The 23,144-nt window shown below is 46.2% G+C and overlaps 1 protein-coding gene and 1 pseudogene across 5 annotated transcripts in view; both read left to right on the forward strand.

Moving 5' to 3' along the window:
• Positions 1-4,012: 4,012 nt before the first annotated feature.
• Positions 4,013-4,897, forward strand: LOC128583874 (ADP/ATP translocase 2-like; annotated as a pseudogene).
• A 12,389-nt stretch (positions 4,898-17,286) lies between these two features.
• CUX2 (cut like homeobox 2) overlaps positions 17,287-23,144 on the forward strand; it is a 254,962-nt gene continuing 249,104 nt past the window's right edge. For 3 of the 5 annotated variants that reach the window (XM_053590221.1, XM_053590222.1, XM_053590223.1), the window contains exons 1-2: positions 17,287-17,419; positions 17,631-17,687. In XM_053590221.1, the coding sequence (XP_053446196.1) occupies positions 17,357-17,419; positions 17,631-17,687 (120 nt within the window). In that variant the 5' untranslated portion in view covers positions 17,287-17,356. The remainder of the gene's footprint in view (positions 17,420-17,630; positions 17,688-23,144) is intronic. The other 2 variants (XM_053590224.1, XM_053590225.1) reach the window with 1 other exon arrangement.

Raw genomic sequence — 23,144 nt, forward strand, 5'->3', positions numbered from 1 at the left:
AGTCCAGGTTTGGTGTGGCCAGTGGCTATGTGATATCAACTCTCTCTATGTGGCCTTTGCCCTCGCATGCTTCCTTCACCTCATGGCCCTGATGTGGCTGCCTCAGCACCAGCTATTGCATCTGGACACAGAGCCATTCACAGTAAACTTTCCCTAGAAGCACCTCAATAGATCTCCCCTCACACCACATTGGCTCAAACAATGTCCAGTTCTAGACCAATCATCAGCAAGGGTAATGTGAGCATCATGATTGATTCAGACTTAAGATCAATCAGGATTTAGCTCTGAAATTGGGGACAGTGTCATTCTCATTCTTCTCCGAGTCACAATTAGGGGCAGGGGGACATTCCAACAAAATGGAGGATATGCCTTTAAGGAATGTGTGGCAGTGTAACAGACGCCATCAGCACCCTGCCCCCACCCATTTTCCTTACCCTTTCATTTCAGTACATGCCTTCAGACTGCTAACTGCTAGCACCTATATGTCATTGCCAGAAAGCTTTTCCTGGCTGCTAGAGTCTGCCTTGCCCACCTGCAGGGCACAGCCCCTGGGAGCAACCCTTAGCAGTTGGTGTGTAAATACCCCAGCTCCCTCACTCAGCAAGTGGAATAGCCAAGGGATGTTTGTTACATTGTCTCCTAGGGTTTCCTGGTGGAATAAGTTCCAATTCAGTTTCCCAGGGTGGCAACTGACTTAATAAGTCATGTTTTTATGAAATTCCTTCTCTTCCCTGTCTTGGTTCACACTTCTCTCAATGTTTCCTCCCAACAAACTACAGTCAGGCACTGCATAACAACAATTCAGTTGATGGTGGACTACATCTATGACCGTAGGCCTGTGAGAATATAAAGGAGCTGAAAAATTCCTATCCCCCAGTGACATCATAGCCTTCAAGCATTACCTTTTCTGTATTTAGATATGTTCAGATACAACACAGGTACTTATCAACAGTACAGTTGCCTTCACTATTCTGTAAGGCGACATGGTGGACAGGTGCATAGCCTAGGAGCAATAGGCCGCTCCATCCAGCCTCGGTGTGTGTGAGAGCATCTGAGATGTCACGCACCATTGCCTAATGACGCATTTCTCGGAATATATCCCCTTTGTTAAGTGATGTGTGACTGTACTTACCTCGGGGTCTAGTACTTGGGTACTCCAATAAGATAGTTGGATAGAACTGCCTGCTGCAGAATGAAGATGCGAGAGGAAGAGGAGGAGGAAGAAAGAAGAAGAAAGAAGAGGAGGAGAGGAAGGCTACAGAGAGGAGGAACTTCATCAGAAACTTGGGAAGCTCTCTAATCTCTCCTCAGGATTGATGCTGTAGGCCACTGACTACATCTCTTGCTCTGTCTAGACCTTTCCTCCAGGGCTGTGGCCACCCTCCGCTCTCTTTGCCCTGGTGCTGCATGGACATGAGCCCTCATCCTGTGCCAGCTGTGCTGGGTGTTTGACATCTCACTTAGTCTTGTTCACCTCCCACCCAACCTCCCATGTGGCGGGGCGAGGCCCACAGCTCCTTACATGCAATTTCAAAATCCCGAAAGCTCTGGAATAGGACAGGTTTTATTTTTGAGTCTCTGGCAAATTTGTTTGGCTGAAAAATGTGACCAGGACTATTGCAATGTATTGACTGTCTTAAAACCCCCACTTAATGTGAATAGTCATATATTTGCTGCAGAAATAGCAATGTGCCTGGTCATAGGCTGCTGCCCAGACCCTCCTCATAATGTACAGTACACAGGATTCCAAAAATACATCTGGTCACAAAGGGTTTGGTTAAAGTGGGTTATGAACTTTGATAATAATGTTCATTGTTATCATCTCCATGTTACAGATGAGGAACCTGAGACTCCAGTAAGTTCAGTAGCTTGCTCAAGGTTATATTGCAAATGTGACCTGGATTTAAACTTGACACATCTAATGTCACAACCAAGACCTACTCAGCACAGTCCATCAATCCTTCCCACCCACATTCACAATTTTCTTTTTGCAGTTTTTGGCCGGGGCTGGGTTTGAACCCACCACCTCCGGCATATGGGGCCCACACCCTACTCCTTTGAACCACAGGCGCCACCCCACATTCACAATTTTTGCCATATTTGTGTGCCATCTCTATTATTATTTCCTTAATATTTTTCTCTAACTTAGCTCACTTTTTACTTAAATAAATGTATTTGTAAAAGGAAACTTCCTATCAACATTCTAAGAAGAAAACTGGCATCTCTTGCCCTAAATAGAAAGCAAATACATATGAAAAAATATGTTGAGAGTAAATTAATGAATTAAGTTCTTGCCATTTGAAACAGGGTCAGGGAGGTGGGGATGTAAGAACAGGTGCCATCCTTTCGCCCATCATTCCATTGGAGGTGGGGCTATCAATTGAAGCAGATATTAACTTGGCTTATAGGACAAACGGAGACCCCACTATTTCTTGTACACCTGATCTCTGAATTGGGATTTATACATAATACACATAGAGCTAGAAATCAAGTGTCCCTATACATGTCTGTCTGATACATCTTGTCCCCAGGATTTCCCTCGCAGCTCTATCTCTTGGCCCCATTCAGCCCCCACGTTGCTCCTTCTGCCAGACCCTCCTTTCTCTTGGTCTTCTCTTTGAGGATAGAGACTCTCTCATGTCTCTTTCTGGGATTCCCAAGGAGCCTGTAAATTTGTTGGCATCCTAATAACTTTTCTACCTAAGTTTGTCTGTGCATTTTTCCTTGATTTAAAAGAGCAGATTAACAGGCACATTGCCTTTGCATAACCACCATGCTCATTAAAGTGTTGCCCCCAAAACATCTCCAATCCAGCAGTTTCAACCCCTAGAGCTTTAAGCACAGACTGGAGAGGACTGGAAAAATGCCAAGTTTTGTATCCTGTTCAGTTCTCAAGGCACATGGTGGGATGGTACTCACTTCTTGGAGGCTGGGCCTGCCCGTGAAACGTGCTTTGGCCAAAGAATGTGAGTGACATTTATGGGTAGAAGCCTTTACAAGTAGACAATGCATGAATCACCATGTTTCTATGTGTCCTGCCATGGCCCCCCTGGGTGCCTGAGTGTGGTTGATGGAGCAGGGCTCTCAGCAGACCTAAAGTGGACACTTCTCAAGAACAAGAAACAAGCAAACATTTGTTGCCTTAAGCAATTTTGGCTTGGGGGTTGTTATTGCAGAAACCAGGAAAAATCTGATGCCATAAATCCTACTTTCCCCAAGGAGACTTCCTTACAACTCCATCATCTCTCCTTGTTTCTACTTTGTTAACAAATTCCATCCCTTTCCTCCTTCTTGTCCATCCTCCCTTCCTCTCTCTTTTATCTTCATCTTTCCTCCCTCATCCTTCATTTTTTACTTTCTTTAACAATTATTTCCTGTTTGCTACTATGTGCTAGTTACCTGCAATTCTGTTACCTCAGTGCTTGATTCCAAGTCATACCGTGTAGTATTAGCCTCTAATTGTCTTACAAGAGTCAGTTTCATATCCTTGTGGACTGTGATAGCCATAAGGACAGTAACTCTAAGGACTTTCTCACTGTCATATCTTCAACACCAACCACAGTGTGGGGTTTGATAAATTACTTGTTGTCTGACTGAGGAAAGGAATTGTGACCTTCTGCTAGCCCATGCTTTGTGAATATATTTTTGGAGACACAATGGCCTCTTGCAGTGGGCTCACAGAAATAGGTTCTAGTTGTATGTGCATGAAAATGTCTTGGAATCTGTGTCTAGAGCCCATTCATTGTGGCCTCTGAGCTTTTGTCTAGGATACGCTAATGGGCAGGACAGAAACTCTTTTCAGCACTGGTACCACTGAGAGTGTGTGTTGACTACAAAAATGAGCAAATACCAGGGGAATCACTGCATCTCCCCTGCCCTCCATAATACTTACATTCTTGGGGACATCAAGCCACTGTGTTTTAAGAAAACTGACATGAAAATTGGAACTTACCCATAACCCCGGAATTAAAGCCGGTTCTCGGCCTAGTCCTGTCTTGCAGTCGTGTGCCTCTTCTTTCCTTTCAATATGACAAATGCCACTGTGTCCTTCATCAAGGACTTCCTGGCAGGTGGAGTGGCCGTGGCCATCTCCAAGACCGCAGTAGTGCCCATCGAGCGAGTCAAGCTGCTGCTGCAGGTACAGCATGCCAGCAAGCAAATCACTGCGGATAAGCAATACAAGGGTATTATAGACTGCATGGTCTGTATCCCCAAGGAGCAGGGAGTCCTGTCCTTCTGGCGTGGTAACCTGGCCAATGTCATCCGATACTTCCCCACCCAGGCTTTCAACTTTGCCTTCAAAGATAAATACAAGCAGATCTTCCTGGGTGGTGTGGACAAGAGGACCCAGTTCTGGCACTACTTTGCAGGGAATCTGGCATCAGGTGGTGCCGCTGGGGCCACATCCTTGTGTTTTGTGTACCCCCTTGATTTTGCTCGTATCCGTTTAGCAGCTGATGTGGGTAAAGCTGGAGCGGAAAGGGAATTCAAAGGCCTTGGTGACTTCCTGGTTAAGATCTATAAATCTGATGGGCTTAGGGACCTGTACCAAGGCTTTAACGTGTCTGTCCAGGGTATTATCATCTACCGAGCTGCCTACTTCGGTACCTACGACACTGTAAAGGGAATGCTTCCAGATCCCTGGATGATTGCACAGTCTGTCACTGCCGTTGCTGGGTTGACTTCCTATCCGTTTGACACTGTTCGCCGTCGCATGATGATGCAGTCAGGGCACAAATGAACTGACATGTACACTGGCACGACTGACTGCTGGAGGAAGATCCTTTGTGATGAAGGAGGCAAAGCTTTTTTCAAGGGTGCATGGTCCAGTGTTCTCAGAGGCATGGGTGGTGCTTTTGTGCTTGTCTTATACCATGAAATCAAGAAGTACACATAAGTTACCTAGTTTCCCACTGTGAACAGGCATGTTGTATTATATAACATATCTTGAACATTCTCGACAGGCTCATGGCTATCTATTTATCAATGGTAACTATTTACTGGTTGAAAATGGGAAGCAATAATATTCATCTGACCAGTTTTCTCTTAAAGCCATTTCCATGATGATGATGGGACTCAATTATATTTTTTATTTCAGTCATTCCTGATAAATAACAAATTTGGAAAAATTAAAATATCTAAAATAAAAAAAAAGAAAATTGGAACTTAACCAAATGAGCAATAGTTATCTTCAACAATTATCATGCCCTCTGCACCAGACACATTCACTGCTTTATTTCAGACCATTATTGTTGCCTGCGAGGAGACTGATGTCTGGAAAGATGAGGCATCCCCAGGGTTATTCACTAAGTGGCGGAAAGGCCATTTAGCTCTTTTTTTTTTTTTTTTCAAGACAGAGTCTCACCCAGTCACCCTGGGGTTGAGTGCCATGGCATAATTCACAACAACCTCGAACTCTTGGGCTCAGGTAATTCTCTTGCCTCAGCCTCCTGAGTAGCTGGGACTATAGGTGCTTGCCACAATACCCAGCTATTTTTTAGAGATAAGGTCTTGCTCTTGCTCAGGGTGGTCTCAAATTCCAACGTTTAGTTCTTGGTTTTCCCATGAGATCAAATAATACTCCAGTTCTACTTCTGTGCTTTGAAATTTATTTTGATCTACTTCAGATAGCATCTGTATATCTACCATCCAGTTAAAATAATTAAAAGATTGCCAGCTATAACCCTCTCCCTCTCCATCAACTCTTCCCCAAGCTCAGTCCTTCCTCCCTCTGCCAGGTCATCTCTAGCCTTGAGTTTGGTGTTTATCACCCCTATGAATGAAACTTTATTGAAGCATATGAATGCGTTCTGAAAAAAATACATGGTATATATTGTGAGAATATATATTCAGTGATAAAGTTTGTATTTTGTATCTTTTAATTCCACTTTCCATGAACTTTTTAAAGTCCCCTATATGAGGAAAATAAATGAATCACAACTACACAAGTCAGGCTTGCTCTTCAAGTTCATGTAAGTGTCATACGGTTTGTGTTCCTCTACACTTGCTTTCCTCTCTTGGCATTATACGTGACTATCCTTCTTGTTGACTTGTGTAGTTGTGATTGATTTATTTTCCTCATATAGGGGACTTTTAAAAGTTCATGGAAAGCAGAATTAAATGATACAAAATACAAACTTTATCACTGAATATAAGCTCCTTTAAGGTCAAGACATTTTTAGAAGTAGTGATGCTATCACAAGAATGGAGAAGCATGAATCCTATGTACTCAATTTTGATATGAGGACAATTAATGACAATTAAGGTCATGGTGGGGGTGGGAGAAGGGGAGAGCAGAGAGAGAGAAAGAAGGCGGGAGGGGGGTGGGGCCTTGGTGTGTGCCACCCTTTTGGGGGCAAGACATGATTCAAGAGGGACTTTACCTAACAAATGCAATCAGTGTAAACTGGCTTATTGTACCCTCAATGAATCCCCAACAATTTAAAAAAAAGAAGTAGTGAGGTGGTGCCTGTGGCTCAAGGAGTAGGGCGCCGGTCCCATATGCCGGAGGTGGCGGGTTCAAACCCAGCCCTGGCCAAAAACCACAAAAAAAAAAAAAAAACAAGAAGTAGTGATGCTAGCCATTTAGTCCATCCCTACGTCCTGGGAATTTAACCATGTCAAGGCGGTCTTTTTTACATTAGTAACTGAAGGAGAAACAGTGCCCTTTACAGACTTTAGGATTAAGAAACAACAAGAACTCAGAAGAACCAAATTAGGACTGTAAGGTGGATGCCTGATGGTTTCCCATCAAAACCCTCACAAAATTGCCCTTGTTCGATGAAATGAATGAGTTGGAACATTGTCATGTGGAGAAAGACTCTCTGGTGAAGATGTCTTGGGCATTTTTCTGCTAAAACATTGGTTATCTTTCTCAAAATGCTCTTATGATGAGTAGATATTGTCATTCTTTGGCCCTCCAGGAAGTCTACAAGCAAATGCCTTGAGCACCTCCCAAAACTATTACCATGACCTTTGCTCTTGACTGGTCTACTTTTGCTTTGACTGGACCACATCCAGTGCTTTGTCTTCAGGATCATACTAATATAGCCATGTTTCATCTCCTGTTACAATTTTTTTAAAGAATGCTTTGAGATCTTGATCCCACATGTCTAAAGTTTCCATTGAAAACTCTGGTCTTGTTTGTAGCAGATCTGGGTTTTGGCACCCATCATAGGTGAAAAGTTTGCTCAACTTTAATTTTTTAGTCAGAATTGTGTTAGCTGAACAAAATGAGATGTCCATGGTGTTGGCTATTGTTTCTGCTGTTAATTGTTGATCTTCTTCAATTAGGGATGAACAAGATGAACTTTTCCCTCCAAAATTGATATGAATAGTCTGCTGCTATAGGCTTCATCTTCAGCAGCTAATGTTCAGAGAGGTTAAGCGGCCTAGATTTAGACCATATAGCTAGGCAGGTGCAGAATCAGGATTCTACTAACCCAATAGCTGTTGAACTCCCAACATGCAACATGCCATGCCATCCTGCACAACGCCGTGCCATTGACACTTGACTCTGCTATTGTCGGCATCAACAGGCAGCCATTTCCCAGTGACTGACTTTTAAATAAAGTGTGAAGTGTGCACTTTCCCATGCCTAATCTCTCTTTTACATTCATCTCTTGTCTGGGCCACCATCTGTGCCTCCACTCTGTGGTGTTGCTTCAGCAGCGGTATGAGGCCTCTCCAGCCAGGTTCCCTTCACCTTCATGCCACGTAGCAACATCCAGCAGATGCAAGTTTTCTGACACGGCTCCCGTGATTAGCAGATGCTCTTTAATTAGTGTAATTTCCATCATGTTTATTACCTCCCTGAGATTATCTTAATTCCATAGCCCTCAGGAGACGCATGATATGTACGTGGCCATTTGCCCTCCTGGAGATTGGGAGGAAGTGGGGGGCCTGCTGGGGACTCTGGAGGTGGTAGATTTACTCTCTAAAGCAGACTTCAGCTCCTAGGGAAGCTTCTAGACTTAGGAGATGGTGGGAGGTCAGAGCTGGTAGGACAGCTCAGTGGAAGAAGGGAAAGGCAGAAATTGAGAAGGCTCTGGAATTAGGCTGCCTCGATTTTTATCCACTCTCTGTTTCTGTGACTATGGACAAATTCAGTTATCTCTGTGCCTTACTGCCTGTATCTGTAAGGTGGGGACACTAAAAGTGCTTATCTGTGGGGTTGTGGTGAGATGGAATGAGTGAATTCTTAGCACTTTAAACAGTACCTAGCAATTACATTATAATTAATTATAATTATATAATTATGATATCTGGCTCCTAAAGGTCAGTTACCACCCACCCCTCCAAGTATCTGTTTTTTCCCCCTAAAATATCACCACTAACCATGGCATCCTGCATTCATGGAGCCAGGCTCTTTGCATGGCGTTTAATTCTCACCACAACACTTAAGAGGTTCCCGTTGTATAGATGGGAAAACTGAGGGTCATAAAAGTAAGTAACTTGTCCAAGGTTACATCTAAATGGCAGAGCCAGGATTAAAATCAGAATTTCAAAACAGGTCTCTCTGATTGCAGCCATGCTTCCTGTCACCCCTGAAACATTCCTATATTGTTTTAAGAGATATGGAGACAGAGAATGACAGACTTTGCTTCCATGATGTTGTTTGTTCCACCCACCCCACTTTACAGTTGATGGAACAGTTTTGGAGAGGTGAAGTGACTTGCCCATGGTCACACACCTAGAAGGGGCAGAGCCCGGATTTGTGTCCTCATTTGAAGCTGTGTCTGCCTTCAGACTTGTGCCTATGTCATTTGCTTCTTCCAAATATCTGTTTGAGAACTTTGCCCCCATTTTACAGCTGAGCAAATTAGGCCTCAGAGAAGTCAGGAAGTGACAGAGTAGTGATTCACTCAGACCCGTGCCTCAGGTCCTAATCCTTTGTTCTCTGCCTTTGGCCAAGGAATTTGCTGCCTGAGGAAGAGACAAGAGAATGGAGCTCTAAAGGGGTAAAGGGTGTCCCAAACTCTAACGTTGGGCCCACTCAGTTATGGCTAGCCAGACTGAGGCTCCAGAGCTGTCACTTGTCCCAGGGGCACCCAGACTTGGAGTGGAGTTGGAGCATACAGCAAGTGTCCACCAGGTGGGGCTTTTGCCAAAGGCCAGGCTGCAGGAAGCCCCTGGAGAGGCCTCGCTGCCCCATCCCAGGAAGGTACAACCAGGCACACTGCCCCCCGTGTATCCAAGCTGTATATTCATTCGTGTGCACATGCAGGCTGTGGAAACGTGGGTGTGAGCACACAAGCATGTCAGATTCTCAGAGAACCCATTTCTGGCTTGTGTACAAATGTGCACAGGCATGTAGACTTGTGTCCATGCATGTGCAAACACACGTAAGTGAGCATATGCAGGGGGTGTAAGCACCCAATGTGCGTGCAGGTGTGACCAAGTGCAGACAGGAGCATGTGCACATGACTACCTCTGTGCACATCTGTGCAAATATGTGACACATAGTGACAGTACACATGTGTATACAGAAAAGGGTGTGGCACATGGGTGTCGGATTAGACTCTGGCCTTGGGACCTAAGGTACATTTTAGAGTCTCTTTCTTAGGCTATTTGAAGGCAGAGAACAGATAACTTTTTAAGGTCCTGATGACAGGCATTTGCCAGAGACCCTGATGGATATGAAAAGTTGGAGCAAGAGGGGTCATGGTAAGAGAGTGGATTTATTTCCTGGGTTAGGGAGTGATTGAATGGAGGTGCTTTTCCCCTCCAGATGATGAGTTGTTTAATCCTCAGAGGTCTCTGGAGTTGGAGGGATGGAGACCCAACCTTCAAAGAAAAGCTTCTAGAATCTTCATCATGGACCCTCAGAGTTCTGGAGAATGTGGCCAGAGACTATGTGTACAAGGCAGAGTTGGCTCTGGTTTCAGCCCCTCCTCCATCCTCCATGGAGGAGTGAGAGGCACATGAGAAAGGAAAGGGAGTGACACTAAAATTCACAAACTTGAGACCTGGTATCAAATAAAACAGGATTTGGCTTGCTGCTCCCAGGCTGGGTGACACTGAGCAAGACACCCTGTCTGAGATCCCGTTTTCTCAGCTATCACAGAGAGGAAATGGCAACACTCATCTCTGAGTGCTTCATACGGAGGGAGTTATGATGGGCAGATTGAGCCTAGCTTGTGAATGCAGGCAGAGACAGCCACATTATTATTTTCCTGTCCTGTGAGGTCATCTTTTGTGTGAATCATCTTTAGGTCTGTGGAAGCCAAGGGCTGAGAAACTAGAAGTGCCAAGGAGGTTGGGCAGTAGCCATATGCCCCCTCCCCATTGACTCTGATATGTCTAAATGGCATCTTAATTCCCTGTCCTCCTCCCCTGAGCACGGGCAGGGGGAAAAGCTAAAATGAAAGTGGGGGAGGCTTTTGCACTAGCGCCACCAAGGTGCACTTCTTTGCACCCAGCTTTCAAATCATGCTCAGCTGTTGTCCTACTGAGAGAATTTGGGTGAGCTGTTCGTCCTTTCTGAGTCTTATCTGTCAAATGGGCTCTGTTTGACATGCAATCTGGGGAGGGTGCTAGTGAAGTCCCTGGTGCATAGTAGGCACCATGATGGCAACAACAATGGTGGTGCCAGTATAATGCTTCGAGAGGGACAAAAAGACAAGTGTAAGCATTCATATCTCCTTAACTTAAGGAGTTACGGAGTTCTTCCTCTTTTTTGTTTTGCTCCAGGCCCACCTTTTGCTGAGAAGATTAAATTCGAGAACCTCAGGTTGGAAGAAGAGGAAGGAGAAATGAGGGCTGAGGAGGAGAAACAAAGGGAGAAAAGAGAAGAGAAGAGGGAGAAGGAACTGGAGAAACGGAAGGTGAGCAATGAGGAGAGAAGATGGAAGAACAATTTGAGGGTAGAGAAATTAAAAATAGAGACTGGAGAGGTTGCTGTAGTGCAGGGGACTCTGTGGAAAGCAGAAGTGAAAAGGATTTGAAGGCAGTGAGCCCTCTGGGCCTTGCACCTCAGAAAACTGCAGCAACGGTTTGTGCTCTTCCACAGTTCTGTGCTGTTGGAAAAAGGGAACGAGAGGAGTTACCTTCTTTAAATCCACAGTGTACAGACATCTCCACCTGAAGGTGATTTTTGTGTATGGTGTGAGGTAGAGATTAATTGTATTTTTTCCCATATGGATAGCCAGTTGGTCCAGCATCATATTGAAAATGAAATCTTTTCCTTCCTTACTAGTTCATATTGCCAGCTCTGTCATCTATTTGTGTGTCTGTTCTATATTCGTGCGAGTCTGTGTCTGGGCTTTTAATTTTGTCCCTTGAGTCTGTTTGTCTGTCCTTCTGCCTCACTATCTTTGTTATTAGAGCTTCATATGAAGTCATTATCTGAAAGGCAAAGTTCTCCTATCTTGTTATTTCTCAAACTTGCTTTGGCTACTCTTGACCCTTGCATTTTCATAAGAATTTTAAGATGGTTCCTGTAGTCCCAGCTGCTTGGGAGGCTGAGGCAAGAGAATCGCGTAAGCCCAAGAGTTAGAGGTTGCTGTGAGCCGTGTGACGCCACGGCACTCTACCCGAGGGCGGTACAGTGAGACTCTGTCTCTACAAAAAAAAAAAAAGAATTTTAAGATGGGCTTGTCAACTTTAGCCAAAAGCATTATTGCTATTCTGATCGAAATGGCCTTAAATTTATGGATTAATTTGGGGAGAAATGACATCTTCATCCTGTTAATTCTTTCAGCCCATGAACATGAAATCTATTTAATCAGGTCTTCTTTTATAGATATCTCAGATAGATGTGGTATTCTGTGGGATGTGTGTCAATCAGTGTCCCAGGAGGAAACAGACCCTCACTCAAATGAAGATTCATAATGATAAAAGTAATTTGTGCTCATAAAAAAGTTAAGACAACCGTGCAGAAATTATAAAAAGCCTCTAAGTCCACTTTCCAAAACTATTATCTGTTAACCATCTGATATCTAGTTTTCTCGACTTTTTCCAAAGTACCACATGTTAAGCAAAGATGGCATTATTCCATGATGCTGTTCCCTAACCTGCTTATGTTTACTTTACCATACATTATAAACATATATAAGCATGCACCTCAACACATACAATTGACCTTCATCTTTCTTAACAGTTGAATAGTATTCTGTGGTAGGTGTCATTCAGGGTCCCAACAGGTCCACTTAGCTGGGATTTTTTAATAAGGAGACTATTTGCACAGCTGTAGGCAAGGAATTGTTGAGGCCCCCAGGTGCTGTCAAGAGGGGGGAGCTATTTCCACTCCAGACCTGAAGGGAGAGGTAGAAGTTCCTGGGGTCCAGTGAGAGCAGGAGAGGACAGCTTGACAGGGGCAGTGGCTGTAGAATGACCCAGTCACTTTCAAAACTGCAGCAGGGTAGGGAGGGAACTGGAGAATAAATACCCTAAACTCTCTCTCCTCCTACTTATCTTCCAACAGAGCCTCCTGTTGGCCAAACCCAAGTGAAAGAGAACAAGGGAGCGTGGGAGATGTAGTCCACAGAGGTCAGCCTTGCTGGACACTGAGCTCCTGGGTAGTGAGTAGTGGTGGGGAGCAAAAGGCAGACGATCAGCTCAGTAGGATACACTATCACTTACGTGCACTATCCCCTGACATTGGAGGGGAAATCAGGTCAAGACAGCCTGTTCTCGTGTTGCTTCTCTCCAGTTTGGTCACAGTGTTGGTACATGGTTAAAGCTGCAGCCCTTTTTCTCTCTGGTAGTCTGCATTCTTCCTCTCTATGAGAGGCAGAGAAGGCTATAGTACAAGACTCCTGGATTGCTGTGAGTGAACACAGTACATCGAACCCAGATGCCTTTGGAATACAAGCCCTCTGATTCTGTTCCTTTGCAACCTTGGTCACAATCATGATCAGGAACCCGCCACTTCTCTCAGGGCCTCAGTCTTTCCATCTGTAATATGTGAATATTGAACCCTGTCCAGTCCATTGTGGGGCCAATAATAATGAAAGGTAACAGGTACTGTATGTTTACACAGTGCTTTGCCTAGATTAACTCACTGAATCCTCATCACACTGTATAATTAGCAACATTGTACACATGAAGAAAATGAGGCACAGAGAGGTAAACTAACTTGCACAAGGTCACAGAGCTTATAAGTGGTGGAGCTGGAATTCACACCCAGGCAGTCTGGCTCCAGAGCCATGCAGAATCTAACCACCATGTAATGCTAATGGTTTATGAAGCATCCAACAACCAGCAGGTGCTTAATAGTGATAGTGGTTGGCAGCATTGTGTCAGGAACTGCTGGCCTGGTCCTTGTAGCTGTCACTGGGCTGGCCTGGCCACAGGGTGCCTGACCTGACCATGGGCCAGCCTCCAGGAGCGCACCCTGTGGGTGTCTGCCAGGCAGTCCCAAATCTATATCTCTCCTAGGGCTATTTAATATTTCCAGATGAATTTGTGAGTCTGTAGTTGTTTTTCTCCCTGCCTGGCAGCTGCAGTGGGCAATGCAGAGCTACCGAAGGACATTTTCTTTTGTTTCAGCTTTGATGCTGGGGATTTCGCATATCATTATGCTTGTGGCTAAGGACCTGCCATTATCTTCCCTGGGATTCTTTCACAGTTTATGAATTTCCTAAAGGGCCCCTGCTCTCTGTGTGCTTCTGTTTGAGGATAGGTTGCCCTAAGCTGCCCTTGGATTCTCCAGGGGAGGGGAGGTATCTTCTTTTCCATTGTAATTTTTAATATTCATCTTGATGTGTGGGTCTTTGGGAATCAGGAACTTAAGTTTTTGTATATCTGTATACCTGTGTGTATTTGAGAGAAAGTGCTTAGAACATGAAAAACAGCTTTTACAAAAATATTTTAAATTTTAGTGCTTTGTTTCCTAAATCTAAGGCTATCATTTACTGAAAAAGTCAGAATTTTCTGGCTTACCATATTTCATTAAGGAGCACCCATAATAATTTCATTTCCCCAGCTAACTCTGTTTAGGGGGTAAACACTTAACTGCTTAATTCATTATTACTGAGTCTGAGACAGTTACAGATGCCTTTGGAATACAAGCCCCCACATCTAATAAGGCACAGTCTCATGATGCACTTGGAATATGGTGAAGAGAGTCGACTGAAATTTATTTTGTGAATAAAGCAATAAGCCACTAAGCAAAGCTAATATGTTTCAGCCCAGACAGAAAGACACGATCATTCAGTATTTATGTAGCAACCCATTCCTCAGCGGGACAGCAAGTTTCTACCATTAAAATTGTTGGAATTCTTCAGAGACTCACTGCATTAAGTCATTTAAAAATATCACAGACTTAAAACAATCTGAATTATTGGATTTTCTCACTGCTAGTCGGTAAGCATATTTGCTGTGGCAATTTCCTGCTTGGTCAAAGGTGCAGCCTCCCTCAGTCAGGAAAGGGGAAAAGTTCCATGCAGAATTTTTATTTGGAAGCCTAAAAGTCCCTAACAGCTGAAACAAAAGTCAGACCTAGATTTATTTTTTTGTTTCAACTTTTAATTTTAACATAATTTCAGATTCCCAGAAATGTTGCAAGTACAAAGACTTTCTGTGTACTTGTCACCTAGAGTCCTCAAGTGTTTAACATTTTGCAACATTTGCTTTATCACTCTATACAGATATAAATATATAGATACATATTATTTTCATCTGTACTAATTCTGAGAGTTAATTGCAGACATGATGTCTGTCTCTGTTCCTAAATACTTCAGTGTGTTCTCTAAAAACAAGGATATTTTGTTACATAGCCATAGTGTAACGATCAAAATCAGGAAATCAACATTGATACAATACTATTATCTAATCTGTGACTTTATTCTAAGTTTGCCACTGGTTCCAATTAATCCACTTTATAGTAAAAGAAAATCCCAGATCATACTTTATAATCACTTGTCAAGTCTCTTTAGCTTCCTTTAATCTCGAATAGTTCCACATTCTGGGTGTTTCATGTAACATTGACCTTTTTGAAGAGAATGGGCTGTTTATTTTTTAGAATTTTCCCTCCATTTGGGGTTGTCTGATATTTCTTCACAATGAGATTCAGATTATGCACTTTTGGCAAGAATACCACAGAAGTGATGTGTCCTTCTCAGTACATTATATCATGAAGTACATGATGTCAACTGTAAAATCAGATATAAGTTTAAAATAATCTTTTATCAAACCCGTGGTTTGCTAAGCATTGCTTGGAAGGGTTTCAACACTCACTCTAGATTTTTTATTACGGTTCTTTTAAAAACAGACTCAAAGACAAGGAAACTATAGCTTTACAGATGCTCGGGAGAAAATGTAGCCATTTTAAAAAATTGCAATGCAATAGTTAGGAAATTTCCCTAAATTCATTTTGCAGAATGAGAGCTGTAATTTAAACGTGAAGTTATCGAGAGCTGAGATAAACCACACATCATGTGCAATTTAATCTGGCAGGGAAACAGGCCACTTGGAATTGCTAACTAGACCTAATTCATTACATGTTGGTGAACGCTGTACTTTTGGTCTTAGGAGTCACTCAACTCCTGCATTAATATATTTACCCAGACCTCATGGAAAATGTATGGGGATAGAAACAGAAACACTGTACCCTTGTTTAAATCACATTACATTTTTTAAACAGCTTGAATGATTGCTCAGAAAGATCACACCTTCTTCTGAAGCATTTATGAAACAATTATTTACATTACATTAAAAACTTTAATTGCCTTGAAGCACGAGCTCTGAGACGCGAATATTGGAAAATCATCAAAAATATCCATCACAATTCTCTCTCCTCAACAACTCTTCTAAACTTTATCTTTTTATAACCCACTGTATTGATCTATTGTCCCAGACCAAGAGTGATGTCAGAAGTCCAAGCTGGATCATAAAGAGAATATAATTTCAATTTGCTGTCCATAACAGCAGATCTTTTGACCTGAGAAAAGGGGGACATGCCCCTCTTTTTTGGGTGAGGTGGTATGTGGCAGAGACACATGCTAGAGAAGAAAGGTAACCCCCGGGGCAGGGGAAAGGGGGTAAGTGGTTGGTGCTGGAGGGGGCTTGGAGTATAAGTTTCTCTTGGGGGTGATTGGACTTGAACAGAGGCTAAAAGAAAGGGAAAAATGTAAAATAAGAAATCTGATCAGCCCTGTTGTCCAGAGTCTGAAGAATTGCAAAAGACCTCCCTTTAGCTGGGCTAAAGATCCTCTCCCCCAAGACAATCATAATAAAGGAACATCATGCTGAAAAGGAGTAACTGTGACTTTAACAATAGCAGAAGCCTCCAGAGACCTTAAGGATCCAGCGTATTCACAGCAGGGCAGGGGCCCCCTCAACAGTTGTAACAATAGAACCAGCCCACTGGAGGAAAAGGCCCTGCGTAGGTTTGGTTAAGAACCCCTTCCAATAATAATTATAACTGTAAAAGGGTTTCACCTTGGAAAGTTGTGGGGGGATATTCCCCAGACAATAATAACAGTAACCGGTATTACAAAAGACCTGAAGCTCTCCCCCACCTCCACGAAGAACCCTGAATCACAGCTAAGATGACCCACTAGTAGTGATAAATATATAGTGGCGTGGAAACCGTGCGCTGCACTGGTGACATTGCTCATGACTCAGTGGCGCCCCCGGGCGGATGCCACCCTCTCGCCCGCGAGCAAGTCTATGCATACCCAAGTTCCGGCTGCAACCCTCGGATCCCAACCCTATCTGGCGGAGGAGCGGCGGCATCCCGAGGCACGTGTCATGTGTGCTCCGATTGCAAAAGAAAAAAATGCATTGCAAACTATTAACTTTTTGTTTTTAGTGTGCAAGGCTGGGAGAGGGGGCAGACAGGTGCAGAGGGGGCAGGCGCCCTGCGCGCCTGCCTCCCGCAACCTCCCCCCCCAAACTTCCCTTTGCATTGATCAGCACGTTACGTCAGTATTGATAAGTTTGCAAAAAGCCAAAGTCAAGTGCAATCGCGCGGCACACCGACCCCGGACTTGGGGGGGGAGATGCAGCGAGCGCTCCGCGGGCCCGGGAGCCGGCTGCAGGCAGGGCAGCGGTGGCGCCGGCGCCTCTCGGAGAGGCTGCCTCCCCCCCACCCCTCCCCTCACACCCCATCCCCGGCCGCCTCCCCCGAGCGGGCGCCGAGGTCCCCGCCCGGCGCGCTCCGCCCGCGCCCTCCGGGGGTCGGGGGGGCGCACGGCTCCCGGGCCCGGCGGCGGCGGCGGCGGTGCAGCGGCGCCGAGGGACAGCGGGTGGCAGGAGGCCGGGGGGCGCCCGAGGGGCCCCGGGCTGCGGCGCGCAGGGCCCCGGCGGCCCGCGGCGGCCCCGGGGCTGGGGGGAGTCCAGCCCGGATATTGAGTGCAGCCATTGAGAAAAGCCAAACTCTTGTGTGTGCGCGTCTCGAATAGCCCCCAAGATGGCCGCCAATGTGGGATCGATGTTTCAATATTGGAAGCGATTTGATCTACGGCGACTCCAGGTTAGTGCGGGCAGCGCCGGCCGCGCGGCTGTGGGGAGCCCCGGGGCGCGCCCTGGGCGCGTTGGCGAGGTCCCTGGGCGGGCGGGCGGGCGCCCCGGGGCGGCGGGCGGCGGCCGCCCGAGCTCGCCGGGGTTTGGCTGCCCGCTGCCCATCGATAGGTATTAGGAATTGATCTCGCCGCTGCTCTTTGTTCGGTTCAATCATCGATTAGCCGCCGCGACCATGGAGAAGCGCTAGTGAGCCCTTGGCCGGGGGAGCAAGCCGGCGGGTAAGCGGCCGGGAGAGGTGCAAGGAAGGTAGGGGCCGCGGCCCCGGGCAAGGGGCTGCAGGCGGGACCCCCGGCGGCCCCCCTTGCGCCGCACTTTGCGCGCCTCCCAACTTCGCGGCGCCCGAGGAGGCCGCGGAGCGCGCCCCTTGCCTGTCCGCACCGGGCTGGGGCTTGGGCGAGGGAGGGAGGGAGCTGGCGGGCAAGGGGAGGAGGTAGAGGAGGTGGAGGAGAGAGGAGGAGGCAGCTGGGGTTGGCGAGGAGGCGGCTTCGCGCCCCGCCGCCCGCCGGCACCTCCGCTGCCCGCCGGGCTGCGCAGCCCGGACGCGCAGCCATCCGGGGGCCGCCGCCGCCGCCGCCGCCCGAGTCACCGTCGCCGGACTGGCAGCCCGCGCTGGCAGACCCCTCCTCCTCGGGCCGGGGTCTCGGGGTTCGTCTTTGCTCCTTCCCTGTCTCCCTTCTTCCACCTCCTTATCAAGTCTAGATGCAGACGGGCGGTGGAGATGGGCCCAGGCGCGCGCAAGTTTGCGCTCCTGCCTCCCGGGCGGTGGAGAGCCGGGAGCCGCACAGAGCAGGTGACTCCCGGCCCTCGGGCCCATGGGAACTTTTAAATGAGAGATTTCCTCGTTGGGTTCTGCCTCCTGCTTTTGCTCCCCGCAGCTCCCCTCTTTTCTCCTCTCTCCAGTCTCTGCTTTTCTCCCTTTTTCTTTCCTCTCCTCTCTCTTTCCCAAACCCCAGCACTTTCTCCCACGCCCTTTTCTGGGAGTCATGTGTCTCCTCCAGATTTGGGGGTGTTTTCTGCTGACCCCCGAGGATCCGAGGTCTGGGAGATGGAACCTCAGAGAATGCGCTCTGGAGGCACAGCTGCGGCCTCTGTTCTTTCTGGGGGTGTCCAGGACGCTTCTGGCAACCCCCCCCCCAAGCCATGGAGTCTTGCAAAGTCGCAGTCGGTGCAGTGGGAATAAGGGGCGGGGAAATGGTGCGGATAACAGGGCGATTAGAGAATCCTGACTTGGCGGTGACATCGGTGGAAGATACGAGAGCATCAGTCTGGAGATAAAAAGGGACCCACTTAAAAAAAAAATCCGCCTACAAATCTCGTTAAGTTTCTTCTGATAAGTGGTTCCAGCACCCCCCCCCCTTACCCCACACCCTCTCCCTATCCTGGCCACTTCCCATACCTCCTCCTTCCTAATGCCCCACTCCTGGCTTCCCCCCAGTCCTGGCTCGCCCCCTCCCCCAAAGCCACTGAGCTGGGGAGAAAATCGGGGCACTCAGGCATGCAGTTAATAACTGCCGAGTGCCTTGCAATTCCAGGTCCTCACTCGAATTGGGGATACAGTTTGGTGGCCAGCTGAGATGAGCAGGGCTGTGAGCTGTGCTTGCTGGTTTAAAGGATGCCAAAGTGGCCTTTCTGGAAGAGTAGGGAGGGGCGGTGGGAGCGAGAGAAAGAGTGAGAGAGAGAGAGTTGAGCAGCCACATTGGGCTTGGCACGAAGGCCAATGGTAATCGTATTCCCTGCTAATGTTTGTAAATGAGACCCAGGCACGGCTGGGGGACAGCGTCTTTATTTATGATTGATGTTCTGTAACATAAGGAATGACAAGAACGTGGCAGACTAGAGAGGAACCAGAAGGGCTGGCGAAAGCCCTTTGCAGGGTCCTATTGTTATTCTGGGCTGGAGAAAATTTCCGCGGCGAGATTTACAGCGCTGGTATTTGCTCCCAGTCGGCGGAATGTCAGTTAACACAATTTTCATTAGATAACTCGTTTTCAGTCCGGGGGAGCTCAGGCTGCAGTGAGAGAGAGGCTGGAGTTGGGTGCTGAGGGGGGTGGGTGCGGCTCCCAGGGGACTGATTTCTGAGCTGGGGAGAGGTCTGAACCTCATCCTCTTCAGTCCTGCTCTCAGGGGTCTTTTGTGGAGCGGTTGAGGTCACCCAAATCTTCATTCATTCCAGCTGGACTCCCATTGATCTGGGAACCCTTTGTTAGGATTTTAGAAGATACTGAGATGGAAAAGCAAATTTGAACTGGAAAGCATGAAGGTGGGGTGGATGGAGAGGTTTGTTCAGGTGATGGGGAAAGGGGACTAAGACCTCTCCTCTCACAGGGTGTATATGGGGAGGGGGCTTGTTTATTAAGACAATGGCTGATGTGTCTGGCACCAAAAAAGGAGAAGGCTCTCAGGGAAGGGGGGTGAGCTCATTTACATCGATATTAAGTGGAAGGGGTGTCCCTTGGGGAGTTTGAAAGGCTGCACACTTCTAGAGAGCAGAGAAATAAATGTGGCAGCCACAGCCACATGCAAACATTTAAGCCCTCATATCTGCCTGTTCCCCACCCCCATCCTGAAATCTTCAGTTGTTTCCCTGCCCAATAGGCCACATACTACCCCCAACCCTCACAGTCTCACTGATGACATTTTTGTTGGAAAGGGATTACGAGCCTAAGCATTTTTGCCTGGGACCCTCTTGTACATAATGCTAATGACTCTGATGCTACACTTTTATTTTCATTTATCCTTCTCCCTGCTTTCCTCATAGAGGGAAGATAACCAGAAAAGGAAACTTCGGTTAGCTTGTTCTGAGATACAGGCAGGAGAGGCAAGTCCCCATCCCAGGCCCCACTCATCCCACAGCTAAGCCCGTGCTGAGGAGGTGTGTAGCTTTAATTCCTGGTTATTCAAGTTGAATGGCTTCTCATAGTCTGGTTCCTGGGCATTAAAGTGACTGAGGCAGCAAAGGCAGTCCCGCGCGTCCCCAGGCCACACCATGTTGCTGATGCCACACTGATCTTGGCAAGAAAGGTGACCTTGTGCCAGCCTGGCATACAGCCCTTCAGAAATATATATTTTTCAAAAATGGAAGTGGTCCAGCCCTTTCAGCACTGTCTCTGGACGCAGCAGGGCTGTATTCCTAGGTTGGAAGTCAGTCAACAACCTTAATGACTTGCGGGCTAATGGCGAAGATGATCCGAGATGCAGTAGCCTATGCTGGTACCCCTGAAACTGCTTCCCTCTGTCTTTTTTCTTTTTTGCTTCTGCTGCTAGTGGCTCAGGAAACGAGAAGAAATAAAATTTCATCCAAAGATAATGCTGGGCATATTTCATTTGGTTATAAGATTGCTTTATGGTGAACATTACTAGTGCAGTATTTTTTTATGGCTTTTCTGTGTATAATCGTCATAACCGGATTCATACCTTTATGATTTTCTTTTTCTGCTTAACTTTGCCACTTTTTTTTATGATGCTCTGGGTCCAGTCTCCCATGCTATCTTCTTTCCCCACTGGAAGAGGGTTAATTAAGGTAAAAAGAGTTGAGGGAACCAAGTCCAAACGTGGGTGCTTGGCCTAAGCGCACATCTGTGTTTCTAGGGGAGGAAAGAACCTGGCTGGCAGGACCACGCGGAAGAAACAAACTCAGCTTGAAGCGTAAGCAACTGGAAAAAAGATCAACAGAACCAGCAAGAGAGGGTGGACTTTTCTAAGGAGTTGGGAGAAACTTCTGAGAAGGCTTGATCTCTTGGTGCAGGGGAGTGAGATGGTGCTTGATGGAATGTTTTTCCCTGTTCAAAGTTTAGAAAAGAGCATGGATGTGATTAAAATATTATAACCTTATGATATTCTGAAGTGCATAAATTTTACATATCAGCCACAGAGAGTTTAGACATCCATTAGAGCCTCTGACAGCTTGACTTATCTAAATGTGCTATCATTTAACAATGTGTCAAAATTCCTCTTTCTATAGATGACAGCAGTAAATAAGCTATCAGCCCTGTTGGCGGAATCCTAACTTTGGAAACTTTGCTGTAATGGAATTGCTGTGGGGTGGGGAGCGTGAGCAGACAGGGCTTGGCGAGGCCCAAGAGATGGGTTGGCTTTAGGCGAGGAGGTGGGGACAAGGAGTGAAGGAAAATTTCTAGTAGTAGTTCTGTGAATAAGACAAAAACGATCGTCCAGACCCCTGGACTCTCTTGTTAAGTCTGGCCAGTGGGTGACCCCATTCCACCTGCTTCTCCAAGTCCTTAGAACCCACATCCTGTGGGGCTTTTCTGTAGAAGGAGCTAGAAACAGGTGTTGAGAATTTATTTAAAGAACCCAGCAGTCTTTTCTGGGTATCCCAAAAGTGTGGTTTCTCAACTCGAAAGAAATTGCTTCCCAAAGATGGGCTCTGTTAGTGCCTGCTAGAAGAAAAACGAGCAACATCTTATCCCTTGCTGGTTTTGCTCTTGGGGGTCTTGAAATTTCTTTTATTAATACCTGAATTCACTGTAGAAAATTGAGAAACCACAGATAAGGCAAAAGAAGCAAATAAGTGTCTCGGTGGGTTATTTCAGATGAGCATGGTGCTATTTTGACCAGAGGGAACAGCTTTTCTGATGGTGGTGGTGGTTTGTCTTTTTTCTTTCTTTCTTTTTTTCATATATATTTTTTAACTCTCCTGTTAAAAAGAGGATTCTATCTTCGAACTTGACATTCTGTTGTGGTAACCTTTCTTCTGGCAGATGGGATTTTAAACGTGAGCACCTTGGCTGGTGCTAAATTTGGTCCTGGGTGATGGTAGATGGGGCTGCCCAGAAACTGTGGTTTTCTGTAGTGCTTCTAAAGGGTTGAGTTTCTAGCAGCTTCCTGCTTATCTAATTCAGAGGCCAGGCCTAGCAGATGTTGAGGGTGGGAAGGGCACCAAAGGGGTGGCCTCTCTTTGTTCCTGGCCTTGAGATTCAAAGTTTGATTTGTTTGATTTTTTTTTCCTTTGGGGGTGTTCTTTATTTGTGATGGTGGCTTATATAAAAGTTATATAAAGGGTGTCAGGGATGGTAGATGTGGTTGGCAGGGGAGAAGGACCCCAAGAGCTTAGTCTATGTGGCCTCTAGCACCCCTGGGTGAATCATTCAACATGCCAAGTCTCCCATTTTCTAATTCATCAAATGGGTTGGCTGTGCCCACTTTGTCTACTGTACCGTCTTATTATAAAGGGAAGGATACTGAGATACTTTGTGGGCCACTTAAATATGTTGGCTTCTAATAATGTTGGCTGTGGTTGTGGCAGTGGCAAGACTATTGGCCTTTTAAGCAATTTTTTTGAGATAAGAAATTATATCTAGGATGGAGTTAATTGGTTTCCAACCTGAACAAGCCCTTCACAAAAATGGCTTGTGGTGCACTGTAGGATGTAGAAGTTATATTCCTATTGTGCCTAGAATAAAATTCAAATTCCTTTCCCCTAAATGATCCCATGTGATCTGTCTCCTGTTAACACTCTGGCTTCCCCTCCAGCCATTTCCCCAGGCACCCTGCTCCAGCCACAATGGCCTGCTTTTTTGCTTTTTGTTCCTCAGACTTGTCACACACATTCCTACCTCAGCACCTGTGCAGTTACAATTCCTTCTGCCTAAGACTCTTTTCCTCCAGATCTTCCTGTGCCTAGCTTCTTCATTACATTCAGACTCAGGTCAAATGTT

This window comes from Nycticebus coucang, chromosome 4 (assembly GCF_027406575.1).
Source record: "Nycticebus coucang isolate mNycCou1 chromosome 4, mNycCou1.pri, whole genome shotgun sequence".
NCBI lineage: Eukaryota > Metazoa > Chordata > Mammalia > Primates > Lorisidae > Nycticebus > Nycticebus coucang.